At 42.2% G+C, this 14,012-nt stretch overlaps 1 protein-coding gene across 20 annotated transcripts in view; it reads left to right on the top strand.

The window, feature by feature from the left end:
* The window catches only part of ANO4 (anoctamin 4), a 433,316-nt gene that overhangs the window by 278,556 nt on the left and 140,748 nt on the right, over window positions 1–14,012 (top strand). For all 20 annotated transcript variants that reach the window (XR_009494400.1, XM_024991748.2, XM_024991754.1 and 17 more), the window contains one exon: window positions 12,285–12,385. Coding sequence is in view for 19 of the 20 variants with exons in the window: in XM_024991748.2 (XP_024847516.1) it covers window positions 12,285–12,385 (101 nt within the window). In the remaining variant the exon portion in view is untranslated. The remainder of the gene's footprint in view (window positions 1–12,284; window positions 12,386–14,012) is intronic.

Here is a 14,012-nt window from a genome sequence, read left to right on the forward strand (position 1 = left end):
GCTTCAACATCAGTCCCTCCAATGAACACCCAGGATTGATCTCCTTTAGGATGCATCTCCTTGCAGTCCAAAGGATTCTCAAGAGTCTTCTCCAACAACACAGTTCAAAAGTATCAATTCTTTGGCGCTCAGCTTTCTTTATGGTCCAACTCTCATGTCCATACATGACCACTGGAAAAACCATAGCCTTAACTAGATGGACCTTTGTTGGCAAAGTAATGTCTCTGCTTTTGAATATGCTATCTAGGTTGGTCATAACTTTCCTTCCAAGGAGTAAGCGTCTTTTAATTTCATGGCTGCAGTCACCATCTGCAGTGATTTTGGAGCCCAGAAAAATAAAGTCAGCTACTGTTTCCACTGTCTCCCCATCTATTTGACATGAAGTGATGGGACCGGATGCCATGATCTTCGTTTTCTGAATGTTGAGCTTTAAGCCAACTTTTTCACTCTCCTCTTTCACTTTCATCAAGAGGCTTTTAAGTTCCTCTTCACTTTCTGCCATAAGGGTGGTGTCATCTGCATATCTGAGGTTATTGATATTTCTCCCGGCAATCTTGATTCCAGCTTGTGCCTCCTCCAGCCCAGCATTTCTCATGATGTACTCTGCATAGAAGTTAAATAAGCAGGGTGACAATATACAGCCTTGATGTACTCCTTTTCCTATTTGGAACCAGTCTGTTGTTCCATGTCCAGTTCTAACTGTTGCTTCCTGACCTGCATATAGGTTTCTCAAGAGGCAGGTCAGGTGGTCCGGTATTCCTATCTCTTTCAGAATTTTCCACAGTTTATTGTGATCCACACAGCCAAAGCCTTTGGCATAGTCAATAAAATGTCATTAGCATATTTAAAGGAAACTGCTGTACCTTGGAATTCAATGTATAACTAAGCATTTTTCAAAAAATAAAATGATGATGGAATTGAATCCACAAGAACATACATTCACGAGCCCTGCTGTCCTCTCATGAAGCAGCAGGTCTGAGCCCAGCTGCCTTGGTGAGAATCCAGGCTCCCTCCTTCCTCGCTGTGTAATCTTAGCCCAGATCTCTGTGCTTTAGGTCCTCATCTGCAGTGGAACAGGCTAATGAAGCTGCCTGCCTCATGGGGTTGGTGTGAAGATGACGTTATTTAATGTGTGGGAAAGCCCTAAAACACTACGTAGTGTGTGTTACACTCTGTAACTGCTCCCACCTCTACTCTGCTATTTAGTTTTTCTCTGAGAGTCGTATCTGAGTTCCTAATTGGAAATTCATCTCTCCTTTTTGCCCCAGAATTTTGTGGGTTTGCTCTGTTCTCCTGACAGTATGGTTATGAGAGAGTGAAATCCTTGTAGTTGCCTGAGGGGGTAGTGGAGAGAGGCAAGCGGCTACCCCAATGTGACCCTTTGTGCTGAATAGATTGCATCATGGAGTGTCTTTATGCCTCGGGCCCTCATCCTTTGATTTCTGCCTGGAAGACACTTTCACTGGGTAATGGAATGGCCTCCTTTCCACGTCTTCAGGTTTCTGTTCAAATGTCACCTTATCAAAAGGCCTGTCCACAGCACTCCGTCTAAAATAGCATTTCCTTTTCACCATCACTTTCTATTTCCCTCCCTTCTTTATTCTTCTTCGGAGCACACCCTCGGCAGTATCATGTATCTTATTTATTGAGGGTTGTGTCCCCAGTAGAACTTGAGCTCTGTGAGGATGGGGATTTAGTTTGTTTCACCCACAGGTATATGCCCAGCACCCAGGACAGTCCCTACTCATAGCAGGCCCTCAGTGAAGCTTTGTGGATGACATGACTGGATGAGTAGTGAATTGTTCAGTCATGTCCAACTTTTTGCAACCCCATGGACTGCAGGATGCCAAGCTTCCCTGTCCTTCACTATCAACTGGAGTTCACTCAAAACTCATGTCCATTGAGTCAGTGATGCCATCCAACCATCTCATCCTCTGTCACTCCCTTTTCTTCCTGCCCTTAGTTTTTCCCAGCATCAGGGTTTTTTCCCTGTGAGTCAGCTCTTTGCATCAGGTGGCCAGAGTATTAGAGCTTCAGCTTTAGCGTCAGTCCTTCCAATGAATTTTCAAGGTTGATTTCCTTTAGGATTGACTGGTTGATCTCCTTGCAGTCCAAGGGACTTTCAAGAGTCTTCTGCAGCACCATGTCTTGAAAGCATCAATTCTTCAGTGCTCAGCCTTCTTAATGGTCCAGCTCTCACATCTGTACATGACTACTATAGCTTTGACTGTACAGACTTTTGTCGGCAAAGTGATGTCTCAGCTTTTTAACACACTAGGTTTGTCATAGCTTTCCTTCCAAGGAGCAAGCGTCTTTTAATTTCCTGGCTGGAGTCACCATCCACAGTGATTTTGGAGCCCAAGAAAATGCTAAGTTACAGTTCATGTTGTGAGATGCATGGTCAGCTGCAGAGACTACTGTGATTTCCAGGTACCCTTCTGCTGAATGAGTTTGGAACAGACTGATTCTAGTCCATGTTTTGCAGATGAGGAAACTGAGGGCAGAGAAGAGGCCAGGCTCCAATTCTAAGAGGCAGTCAGAGCCAGGACTGGGCAGTTTTTGCCATGTTTCACAGGTTGTTTTAATCTGTATGGTAGAATAGCCCCAAAAGTTTGCAGCCCTGGGGATCAGGTTGTTTCTGTGTGGCCAGTGAGAAGTTCATAGTCAGAGAAGTGAGGTGACTCACCCAAGTTCGCAAGACAGGACCTGGCCCAGGCATTCTTTCCACCACAGAGCAGCATGTGGTTGGCTGTTGGCCAGTGATCACCTGACAAGTGACATCAAGGAGACTTCTGGAAAGTACCTAAGCCTAGGTCTCCTTTAGTCTTCTCTGCTCTAATGAAGTTTCAGCTCTTTTAAGACAGTTGTCTTCAAGGTTATGGGGATCATCTTTTGAGCTGAGGTGACCTTTTTAATTTCGACAGCCTCTTGCAGGGCCCCTAGTTGACTTTAGGGTACCCTGGGACTGACCTAGACCCATGGGGGCTATTTCCAAACAGACCCCTGTTTCCTTCCCTACTCACCTGTTCCCTGTCCCTGTTTGGCACAAATATAACCCCAGGATGCACTTGTATCTTAGATGAATCAAATGAGCTTACAAGTGAGAGCGAGGCGGCTTTCTGTGAGCCAGGCCCTCACTCTGCGATGTCCATGGGAAGGAACCTGTTCCGTTTTCACATGAAGCTGCCCCTCCTCATAACCTCCAGGCAAACACCTCTTTGTTCCTAATGTTCCATAGCTATATTTTCATGGCCAAAATCGGGAAACCAGGTAGGAAGAAAAAAATCTTGTTTCTCAATTAAAGCTTTAACTTTAAACCATATTTTCAAATGCTCTAATGAATCTGCCCGCAATGCGAAAGATCTGGGTTCAGTCCCTGGGTTGGGAAGATTACCTGGAGAAGGAAATGGGTATCCACTTTAGTATTCTTGCCTAGAGAATTCTATGAACAGAGGAGCCTGATGGGCTACACTCCCTGGGGTTGCAAAGAGTGGGACACACTTTCACTTTAATAATTCACAAGCCTTCCTTCTTACCATTTAAAGAGTATTTTATGTGCATAAGGAACTAGCTAAGTACTTTGCATCCCTTAAACCCTATAGTCCTCAGAAGAACTTTGAAATAAGTGCTGCTGTTGTTCCCGTTTCACAGATGAGAGAATTGAGGCTTACAGAGATTATAAACACCTTGTTCAAGGTCACTAGCTGCTAATACCAGGTCTGGTACTTGACCCCTAACTCCAAAGCTGGGACTTTTAACAATTACACTATACGCTTGCTCCATTCTATTTTTATTCAGTGTCCAAAGAAAGGTTGCATATCATCATATAGCTCTTGTGTAATTCTACCAAATTTCACCTATAGTTTCTATCTCTGTGGCTTAGGTATTAGCATCTCAGGGACAGGAATGATCTCATTTTTGTTATAGCCCAAAGCCAGTTGCCTTATGACAACATAAATGACCCTTCCCCAGCACAGGGCAAGTGGTTAATAAACATGCAATAAATATTTAATGAAAAAATGATTAACCAAATCCTTTAAAATTGCTTTCCTTTCTCCTGCTACCTTTTAAAAAGGGCCACCATCCTGTTTCATTAGAACCCAATCAGCGAAAATGGACCTGAAATGAAAATAGATTGATAAAAATTTCCCAGAATAAGGTTTCTATGGCAGACGTGAGGTCTAGTCCATTTCTTCTGCATGCACACATATCCTCCACGTATGACTCTGTACATGATCATGATCTCATTCAGACAAGCATCATAGGGTCAAACAAAACTCACAATTGCAGTGAGATTTATCTCTGAAATCAGAGATATATGTATGTCATGATGGAGGGAGGTCCCTGCTGCATGTCCATCTGGGGAAACCTGGGACATTGCCAGGAGTGTTCAGCACCTGGGAATCCTTAGAGAAAGTGTAGGAAAACCACAGCCTCAGAATCCTGAGTACAGAGCCACTTCTAATCTCTTAATGAGATGTTCTCAGATAGCTGACAGCTCTCTGACCAGCATGGACCAGGGGAGTTGTGGGCTTCGTTCACTGGTTGGTATATGCTGTGTGGGACAGAGGTGTGCTGGAAGAGGGACATGGCATAGTACCTGTGTGCCTGTCTCGAATACAGCTGTGACTCAGGAGAACCAGCTGGAACATGGATGTTCCCTGTTTTCCTTCAAGGAACAAGCTGGACACCATGAGAGCAGAGATCCCCCTCAGCTCTGCATTAGAATCAGGACCTGGCCATGGGCAGGGTAAGCAGGTGAAGGGTGGCTGCAGCAGCAAGGCTGGGACCAGGGGCACTGTTGGACAAGGTCACCTCTATGCAACAGCCCAGTATCCACAGGAAGGGTGACCTAAACTGCGCCTGGCTTATCCAGTGCTGCTGATCACTTCATCCTTCTAGAAACCCATTTCTCCTGGCTTCTGCTTTGTCCCTCTCTTTGTTTCCCACCTCCTTCTCTGATGGCTCCTTCTCAGTCCTCTTTGATGGTTGCTTTCTCCTCTTCCAAACCTCTTAAGTGTTAGTGTGCCCTGAGACTTGCTCCTTCCCATTTTCCTCCACTCTTTCCTTCGGTGATCTCATCAAGTTCTGTGCTTTTAAATATCAGCTACACGCCTGCGATTCTCAGTAAGTCCCACCCTCTGAGAGCCAGACTCCTGTATCCATTTTCCTACTTATCTTCTGTGTAACTGTCACCCAGGTACTTCAAGCATGCATATCCCAAAGTCAGCAACCTTCTTCTCCCTGACGTCCTCTGTATCAGTGCGTGGTAGTAACCATCCTAGTTTCCTGGGCAAAGCAACCTGCACAGGAATCTAAGACACTGGATTTTTTCTCACTCTCACTGGACCAATCCCAAATTTACCTCCAGGTAAATCTCAAATCTGTCCATTTCTCCCCTGTAGTCATGTCCACATTCTGGTTCCAGCCACTGTCTTGTCTCACCTGGCCTCCTGGAGTAACTGTCAGTCCTCTTTTCAGTCCTATGCTCCCTCTAGGAATTGCCCATGGGTTACTGAAATTGTGCTTTATTTTAAAAAAATATTTATTTATTTGGCTGCCTTGGGTCTTAGTTGTGGCACGCAGGATCTTCAGTCTTTGTTGAAACATGTGGGTTCTGTAGTTGTGACATGCGGGATCTGTAGTTGCAGCCGGCAAACTCTTTAGTTGTGGCATCTACTTCCCTAACCAGGGATCAAACCTGGGTTCCCTGCATAAGAGTCCAGAATCTTAGCCATTGGACCACCAAGGAAGTCCCCAGGGTATATGTTCTGAAACAAGTGATGCCATCACCTCTCTGCCTTTAACTCATTGGTAACTTTGCATTGACCTTAGAAAATCAAATCCAGACTCCTAACAGCATTGAACCTGGCCTGGCAGGGTCTGTTCCCAGGTCTCCTCTTCAGCCCTGTGATCAGGTATTCTCCCTGCCTCACACTTTACAGTGTCCAGTCACTGGAGGCTTTGGTTCCTGGTGTGGTCTCTGATCTCTGAGTCTTCATACTTGCTGTTCTCTCTGCTTGGAATGCTTTTCACTTGGCTTCTCCCATGGCTGGCGTCCCTCTCACCTTTGGAATCTGAGATTGTATGTTATGCTTGCAGGGATCAAATGGCTGATCTAAAGCAACTAAAGCAAGTACCCCACTTCTTCTGGACCGCAGCACTATATTCTTATCTTTTTTACAACTTTTCTTAATTTTAACTCATATGTTTATTTGTTGTTTAATGTCTGTCTCCAGACTGTAAATTTGGGTGACTGTAATATATCTAACCATCTGGCAGAGAACCTGATATGCCAGTTCAGTTCAGTCGCTCAGTCATGTCCGAATCTTTGCAACCCCATGGACTGCAGCACGCCAGGCCTCCCTGTCCGTCACCAACTCCCAGAGTTTATTCAAACTCATGTCCATTGAGTCGGTGATGCCATCCAACCATCTCATCCTCTGTTGTCCCCTTCTCCTCCTGCCTTCAATCTTTTGCAGCATCAGGGTATTTTCAAATGAGTCAGCTCTTTGCATTAGGTGGCCAAAGTATTGGAGTTTCAGCTTTAGCATCAGTCCTTCCAATGAATTTTCAGGACTGATCTCCTTTAGGATGGACTGGTTGGATCTCTTTGCAGTCCAAGGGACTCTCAACAGTCTTTTCCAACACCACAGTTCAAAAGCATCAGTTCTTTGGTGCTCAGCTTTCTTTATAGTCCAACTCTCACATCCATACATGACTACTGGAAAAACCATAGCTTTGACTAGACAGAACTTTGTTGGTAAAGATCTCGCTTTTTAATATGCTGTCTAGGTTGGTCATAGCTTTTCTTCCAAGGAGCAAGCGTCTTTTAATTTCATGGCTGCAGTCACCATCCACAGTGATTTTGAGCCCCCCAAAATAAAGTCTGTCACTGGTTCCACTGTTTCCCCATCTATTTGCCATGAGGTGATGGGCCCGGGTGCCATGATCTCAGTTTTCTGAATGTTGAGTTTTAAGCCAACTTTTTCACTCTCCTCTTTCACTTTCATCAAGAGGCTCTTTAGTTCTTCTTCACTTTCTGCAGTGAGGGTGGCTCATCTGCATATCTGAAGTTATTGTTATTTCTCCTGACAGTCTTGATTCCTGATATGTAGTTGTCACTCAGTGAATGTCTGATGAATGAATGAATGGGTGTCCTTGGAGGAATATGTAGGGACTGTGGAGGGAAAGGAGATGGGCATTGGGAACTTGACTTTCAGAATTTCTTCTGGTTTAGACTTGTAGTCAAAGCCTGGAAAATCCTTTTCAGGTAGTAGTTTCTTATTTGTCACATTCACAGATTGTAACTAGGTAACCAGTAGTGCTGTGTTCTTCCCCCCACCACCAGTGTGCTATGGCCCTTCTTGGAGATAATGCTAACATGTTTTTGGATGTACTACGAGTACCTTGCCTGTTTTATGCCATTTAATACAACTCAACATTCAGAAAACTAAGATCATGGCATCTGGTCCCAGCACTTCATGTCAAATAGACGGGGAGACATCTATTTGACATGTCGGAAACAGTGTCCGACTTTATTTTTGGGGGCTCCAAAATCACTGCAGATGGTGATTGCAGCCATGAAATTAAAAGACGCTTACTCCTTGGAAGGAAAGTTATGACCAACCTAGATAGCATATTCAAAAGCAGAGACATTACTTTGCCAACAAAGGTCCATCTAGTCAAGGCTATGGTTTTTCCAGTGGTCATGTATGGATATGAGAGTTGGACTGTGAAGAAAGCTGAGCATTGAAGAATTGATGCTTTTGAACTGTGGTGTTGGAGAAGACTCTTGAGAGTCCCTTGGACTGCAAGGAGATCCAACCAGTCCATTCTGAAGGAGATCAGCCCTGGGATTTCTTTGGAAGGTCTGATGTTAAAGCTGAAACTCCAATACTTTGGGCACCTCGTGAGAAGAGTTGACTCATTGGAAAAGACTCTGATGCTGGGAGGGATTGGGGGCAGGAGGAGAAGGGGATGACAGAGGATGAGATGGCTGGATGGCATCACCGACTTGATGAACATGAGTTTGAGTGAACTCCGGGAGGTGGTGATGGACAGGTAGGCCTGGCGTGCTGTGATTCATGGGGTCGCAAAGAGTTGGACACGACTGAGCAACTGAACTGAACTGAATTGAATACAACTCAACTGATAGCTGTTGCTGTCATTTCCCATTTTACAGTTGAACAGACAGAGGCACAGAGAGATTGAGTAGCTTGGCCAGGATCACAGAGCTGGTAAGAGGTAGATATGTCAATATGTGCTGTTGAACCTCAGGGTCTGCATCCCCATCTAACCTCTATGTTGCAGCTACCCACGTGGCTCTGTCCCTGTATTCTCTTCTGAACTGACCTTATCCAATCCCATGGATTTAAACATTGTCTATCTCCTGGCCATATTTATTTTGTATCTCTGGCTCAGACTGCTCTCCTAAGCTCCAGACACAGTTTGGTCTGGACTCATTTATCCACCCACAAGATGTCTTTTCATGGGCGTTAAGAACTTAGTATGTCCTAAAGTAAGTTTGTGATGCCTCCATGCCCCCACTCCCAAACCTTTTCTCCATCAGTGTCCTCTTTTCAGCCATTGTTTTGGGGGTCATGAGGTGAAGAGATGTGTACATTTACACATTTTTAAAAGGTGGATTGCTTGGGTTAGATAATGGCATGCTATTTATTTTTTTCCTTATGGTTACCTTATCTAACCTCCAAGACAAGGACCACAGTTTATATATCTTTGCATTCCCAGAATCTATACATAGATTATGTTCAATATGTTCTTGTTGAATGAACAAGAAAGAAGAAAAGTTTTCTGTGGCTCTTACCTTTTTCCATTCCAGGGATTTTCCATGGTACTTTTTAATTTCTCCAGTCATTCTTCTAAGGAGATTTTTCAAGCTCCTCTAAATGGTCGTTTTTCTTCTCCCCAAGGTTCTAACCTAAGGGGTTTTTATTGTAGTATATGAATGAAACAACTCTGTTTCAAAAAATCGTTTCCATTTCTCTTCATTTTGGTACTTGCACACTTGGATTTATGTGGAAAGGAATACTTAATAAGAAGGAAAACCTATTTAGACCCAGTAGTGTAATCATTCAGTACTCGAGAAAAAGAGTGATGTATGAGCCATATAATTAGCAGTCATGTTTCACACTTATTTTTCTGAGCTGAAGTTCAGTTTCTCCTTAAAAACAGAAAATAAGCCCCATACACACATAGATGCAGGCATGCACAGATGCAGACCCCTCCACACACATAACCCAGGAATAGACACCCATCATCATTCAAGGAATTCAGTTAACATTTTTCTCAAGATTATCAAGATAATCTTAAATATAGCTTAATTTCCCCTCTTTGTTTGTGTAAACTGATAAAGAATTCAGAGATTATGTGTCTTCAATGCATGTAAAAGCCATGGATTTATTTAAACCTCAGAGTTTATCAGATAAAATGGACAGAGTCAAGGGATGTGGGTGGGGACTCAGATTTGAATGAAATAAACTTTCAGTTTAGCTGTGGGTGAATTGCTTAGTCTCTTTCCTTTTTTAAGAAATTAAAGCCTCTCTTACAAGTTTGAGAATAAAATGAGGTAATGTGTAAAAGTGCTTATAAAATTATACAGCACTAAATATAGTAAAGTGATGATATAAAATAAATATAACAGGCTTTATAATCATTGTTATAATTGAAATAATAAGAAAATGGAGGGTTTTTTTTTTAAATCATACTGAGTGACTCAAAGCAGTTGCTCATTTATGCAGAAAATGGTTGAAATCCCACATTAGAATTTTAGTTGACTCAGTACGTGTTCAGATAATGAACTTGGCTTTTTCATACACAGAAGTATGACACTTAGAATACGCCCCGAATGGGATATTGTATCCTCCCTAGTGTGTTCATATATTCATGGGAGATCTACAAAATGATTATTCTTGAGGTAGATTATGTATTTTCTGTAAAACTAGCAATCGCAATAATTCTGTGAAGAGAGTATATTCTAAGATTTCATGCTCTAAATCAAGGTTTGGTTGATTCTGTGAATCAGTCCCATGGCCATTTGTCTTCTTTATTTTGCACAATTTTACTCTTCCTCTCATGAGAAGATGGAGAAGAAACAACAGGAAGTGAGAACCTTGTCAGAAAACTAGGCAAATTTAAAGAATTCCTAGTATCATCATGAAACCTCCCAAGTGAGGAAGTTGCAAAACCTTCGCAGACTCTAAAGCATATCTTTCTTTTTTCTTTTTTAAAATTTTATTTTAGCCTTCCTGCTACGTAGGGCTCCCAGTTTTTACCTGGGCCAGAACGAACTGTTCACATTTCACCAGGGCTTCCCTGGTGGCTCAGTTGGTAAAGAATCTGCCTGCAATGCAGGAGACCCAGATTCAATCCCTGGTTTGGGGAGATCCCCTGGAGAAGGAAATGGCAACCCACTCCAGTATTCTTGCCTGGAGAATCCCATGGACAGAGGAGCCTGGCGGGCTACAGTCCATGGGATCACAGAGTCAGACACGACAGCAACTACACCACCACCAGGCAAATATCGGCTGAGAGCTCCCTCTATAGCAGGAACTGTTCTGGGGCCAAAGGATTCAACCAATGAATAACAGAAGCTTTCCTTGTTCTCAGGGGGCTTAAAGGTAGGTGTCTGCTTGTCCTACGTTGAAAGATAAAACCTTATTTCAGCCTGAACTGCCAGAAATTTTGATTTTTTTTTCCTAACCAATATCAGGGGTTCCCCTTCACCATTGTGTACTTGGATCCTGGCCCTTCTCCCCATGGGAAAGTCAGCATCACCAAAGTTTCTGAGAATGTTGTTGTTGATAACAGTTGGCTTTTCCATAATATCTTGAGGTGTTCTTAGGCCTTAAATACAATATTTATAAGCCCAGCAAGAAGACCCTGAATGAAAATACGAAAAATGAATTACAGTTGCCTTTCATCTGCAATGTAAAAACAATTCCCTACAGTGTAAACGTACCCCTGCTAAAGCATAAAGTTGAGGGTTTTTTTGTTAGGTGTGTAGAAATGTTAACTTGTGTATAGATACTGTTATAAGGAGAGTTCAGCCACAAAGGCCCAATATATCTTAAACTATGAAATTTTAAATTGATTTTCTTAAACTATGAACACTTAAATGGTATGCAGTCCAGGATAACCCTGTGTGAAAAGATAAGGATAAGTAATTGGCCATTTGGCTCATTAAGCTCTGGCTTAACTGTTTCTCATCTTTCTTCCACATCCTTCCACAACTCAGCCCTCACCCTGGGAAATGACTTCCAAAGGAAATCTAATAAGGGATGTCCCTGCCACCAGAGGCACAGACCAAAACCTGTTGGGTAGTTAATGGAGTGTGAAGTCCTAGTTTTACGGCCCTAAGTTCTGTGTTGATAAAAAGCCCCAAAGAAGGGAAAGGTTTGGGGCCGAAGAGCACAGTCCTTTGAAAAAGCCTTGCTGATGCCGGCCAGATTTAAGACACATCTGTTAGTTCCCTTTATCCCCACCACCAACTATTGCTTTTGCCTGAATGATTGAGAGCATCTCTCTCTCCATTTCACTGTGACTCTCCCTTATTCTTTCTCTTCCATGCAGCAGCCACAGTGGTCTTTGAACACCTAAATCAAAATGACTTCCCCATGTACCTAGCATAAAGTGTAACTGTGTTGTTGTGGCCTGTGAAGCACCACATACTAGCTCCTGCTCACCTCTCCAGCCTCTTCTCATGCCAGTCTCTGTGATTAATCCACCCCAGCACCTCCACCCTCCTCCTTGCCCCTCCCCTATAGGACATACTAAGCTGTTTCCCAGCCTAGGGGCTTTGCACCCAGAACATTCAGCTTTTTACCCAGCTGGCTCCTTCTTTATATCTCAACTCACATGTCCACACCTCAGAGAAGACTTTTTTTTTTTTGACCCTTTATCCAAGGAAATGGGTATCCTACTCCAACTTTTTCTCCCAAGACTCTGTTGTCTTCAGAACACTCAACTCTCTGAATCTCTTTCTCTTGTTAACTTGTTTTTGCCTGTCTCCTTTTGTATGTGTGTATTTGCAGAATGTAAATGCCATCTGTATCTCTCTTCTTCCCTGCTGGTTCTCCAGAGCCTGACTCACAGTAATGTATTGATTGAATGGATATGTGCACACATGAGGACCCAGCTGATTGCTGAAAAATGCCCTCTGATCTTAAACTCTGTACAAGTTCATGTGTTCTAAGTTCCAGTTCAATTGAAACCATAGGAGACTTGGATATACTTTTCAATTTAGTTTCTTTTTTCTGTTTCAGTCCTCTCTAATAAATAGTGACATTATCTTTGTGAAGTTGCATGCCCCATGGGAAGTGCTTGGAAGATATGCAGAACAAATGAATGTAAGAATGCCTTTCAGGTAGGTGTAAAAGTATTTCTCCCCCACTCTCTCTGCTGCTAGTGCACTCCTCTATCGAAACAAATAAAATCAAAATGCAGACTGGAACACTGTTAGAGGAAAAAAACCTTCAAATGTGTAGGAAATGCAATAAGTAACTTCATGGCTAATAATGACTTCATGACTTTTTGTGAAAATGCCTGGCTGATGCAGTCCTTAGAAGGATAGACTGTTGAGAAAGAAATATTTTCCAGGTGGCATTTTCATTTCCAAAGTGCCAGTTTTAAAAACCCTGCTTCTTTGAATGGCCAGATGTCAGGACCAGTGGTACAAGTCCTTACTGACTGGTCCCTTCCAGAAAAAAATTACAGTCTACTTCCACTGCTGCAAGTTCAAGAAATTTCAGGAAAACGTGACGTTATTTTTTTAAATAACTATTTTTGCATTTTAAGAGTCAAGTCATAAATACTGTGCAAACCACAACCATTGATATTTATTCCTGCTGCTGCTGCCGCTAAGTCGCTTCAGTCGTGTCCAACTCTGTGCGACCCCATAGATGGCTCCCCCGTCCCTGGGATTCTCCAGGCAAGAACACTGGAGTGGGGAATATAAAGTACTTTTCATGAATTTCTTAGTTATTTTAAAGGATTAATTTTCCTCCATCTCAGAGTGAATATTCTTATATTCCCTATAGATTAAGAAAAAGTGATTGTTTGCTAGATAGAAATGAAATTAAGTATTAAATCTTAAATTATGAATGCCAAGATATGTAGAAATAATAGAATCTCTTAAAGGAGGTGGAGGGGTTTAGTACCAAGGACAGTTCTTAAGGGACAAAAGAATTAAATACTTTCTACTTTTGGTTCAACATTTGCCAATACGACCAAGTCAGAGGGCAGAAATTAGGCAGATGGCCAATTCTAAAGTATAGCTGTTAATGAGCTGTGGAAAGTTATTGAGACAAAGATCCATCTATATTCTTAGAAATGAAGAGATGCTAGGAACACATTTAGGGAAGGGCAATTTCCATTCATAAGCCTGTAATATATCTCTCTCGTGCATCTTATTTTCTTTATTAGTCTTTGTGTCCTAATACAAATTCAAAATAGAGGCTGATACTTCTACCTTGTATTTTCCTTAAGGCAGAATTCTCAAAGGAACTGAGACTAAAGTAGTTCTAAATTTTTCACTTATTTTTGTTTTTAAAATGTTACAAAGAAAATCTTGGAACCCAAGGATTGTTTAAATTTTATATATATGTATCTATATATATATGTAATATATGTAATCAGTGAGAGAGAAGGAATACCAATTTTGTTTCCGTCAACAGTTGTTTGCACAATCAGTAATTTATCAATGTGAATTAATGCTATGTCATACATAAGGACCAAAGGGAAAATAAATATATGCTTAGATAGAGTCATAGATCAAACCAACAGCTTAAAGCCAACAGAGCTTAAAAAGTCTACCTTTTGATAATAGTAAGGTAGTAAAACCTAAGGAAACTGGCTGTATCATAGACAACACCTCTGTGCGCTCATTACATAATAGCAGAAGAGTGCCGCCTGCAAGCAACATGAATACTTCTCTTATGCAGCATTCAGAGAATGTGATCCAGGCAATAAAATGAAAGCCATAACAACTGTGA

Source organism: Bos taurus, chromosome 5 (genome assembly GCF_002263795.3).
Source record: "Bos taurus isolate L1 Dominette 01449 registration number 42190680 breed Hereford chromosome 5, ARS-UCD2.0, whole genome shotgun sequence".
Taxonomy (NCBI): Eukaryota; Metazoa; Chordata; class Mammalia; order Artiodactyla; family Bovidae; genus Bos; species Bos taurus.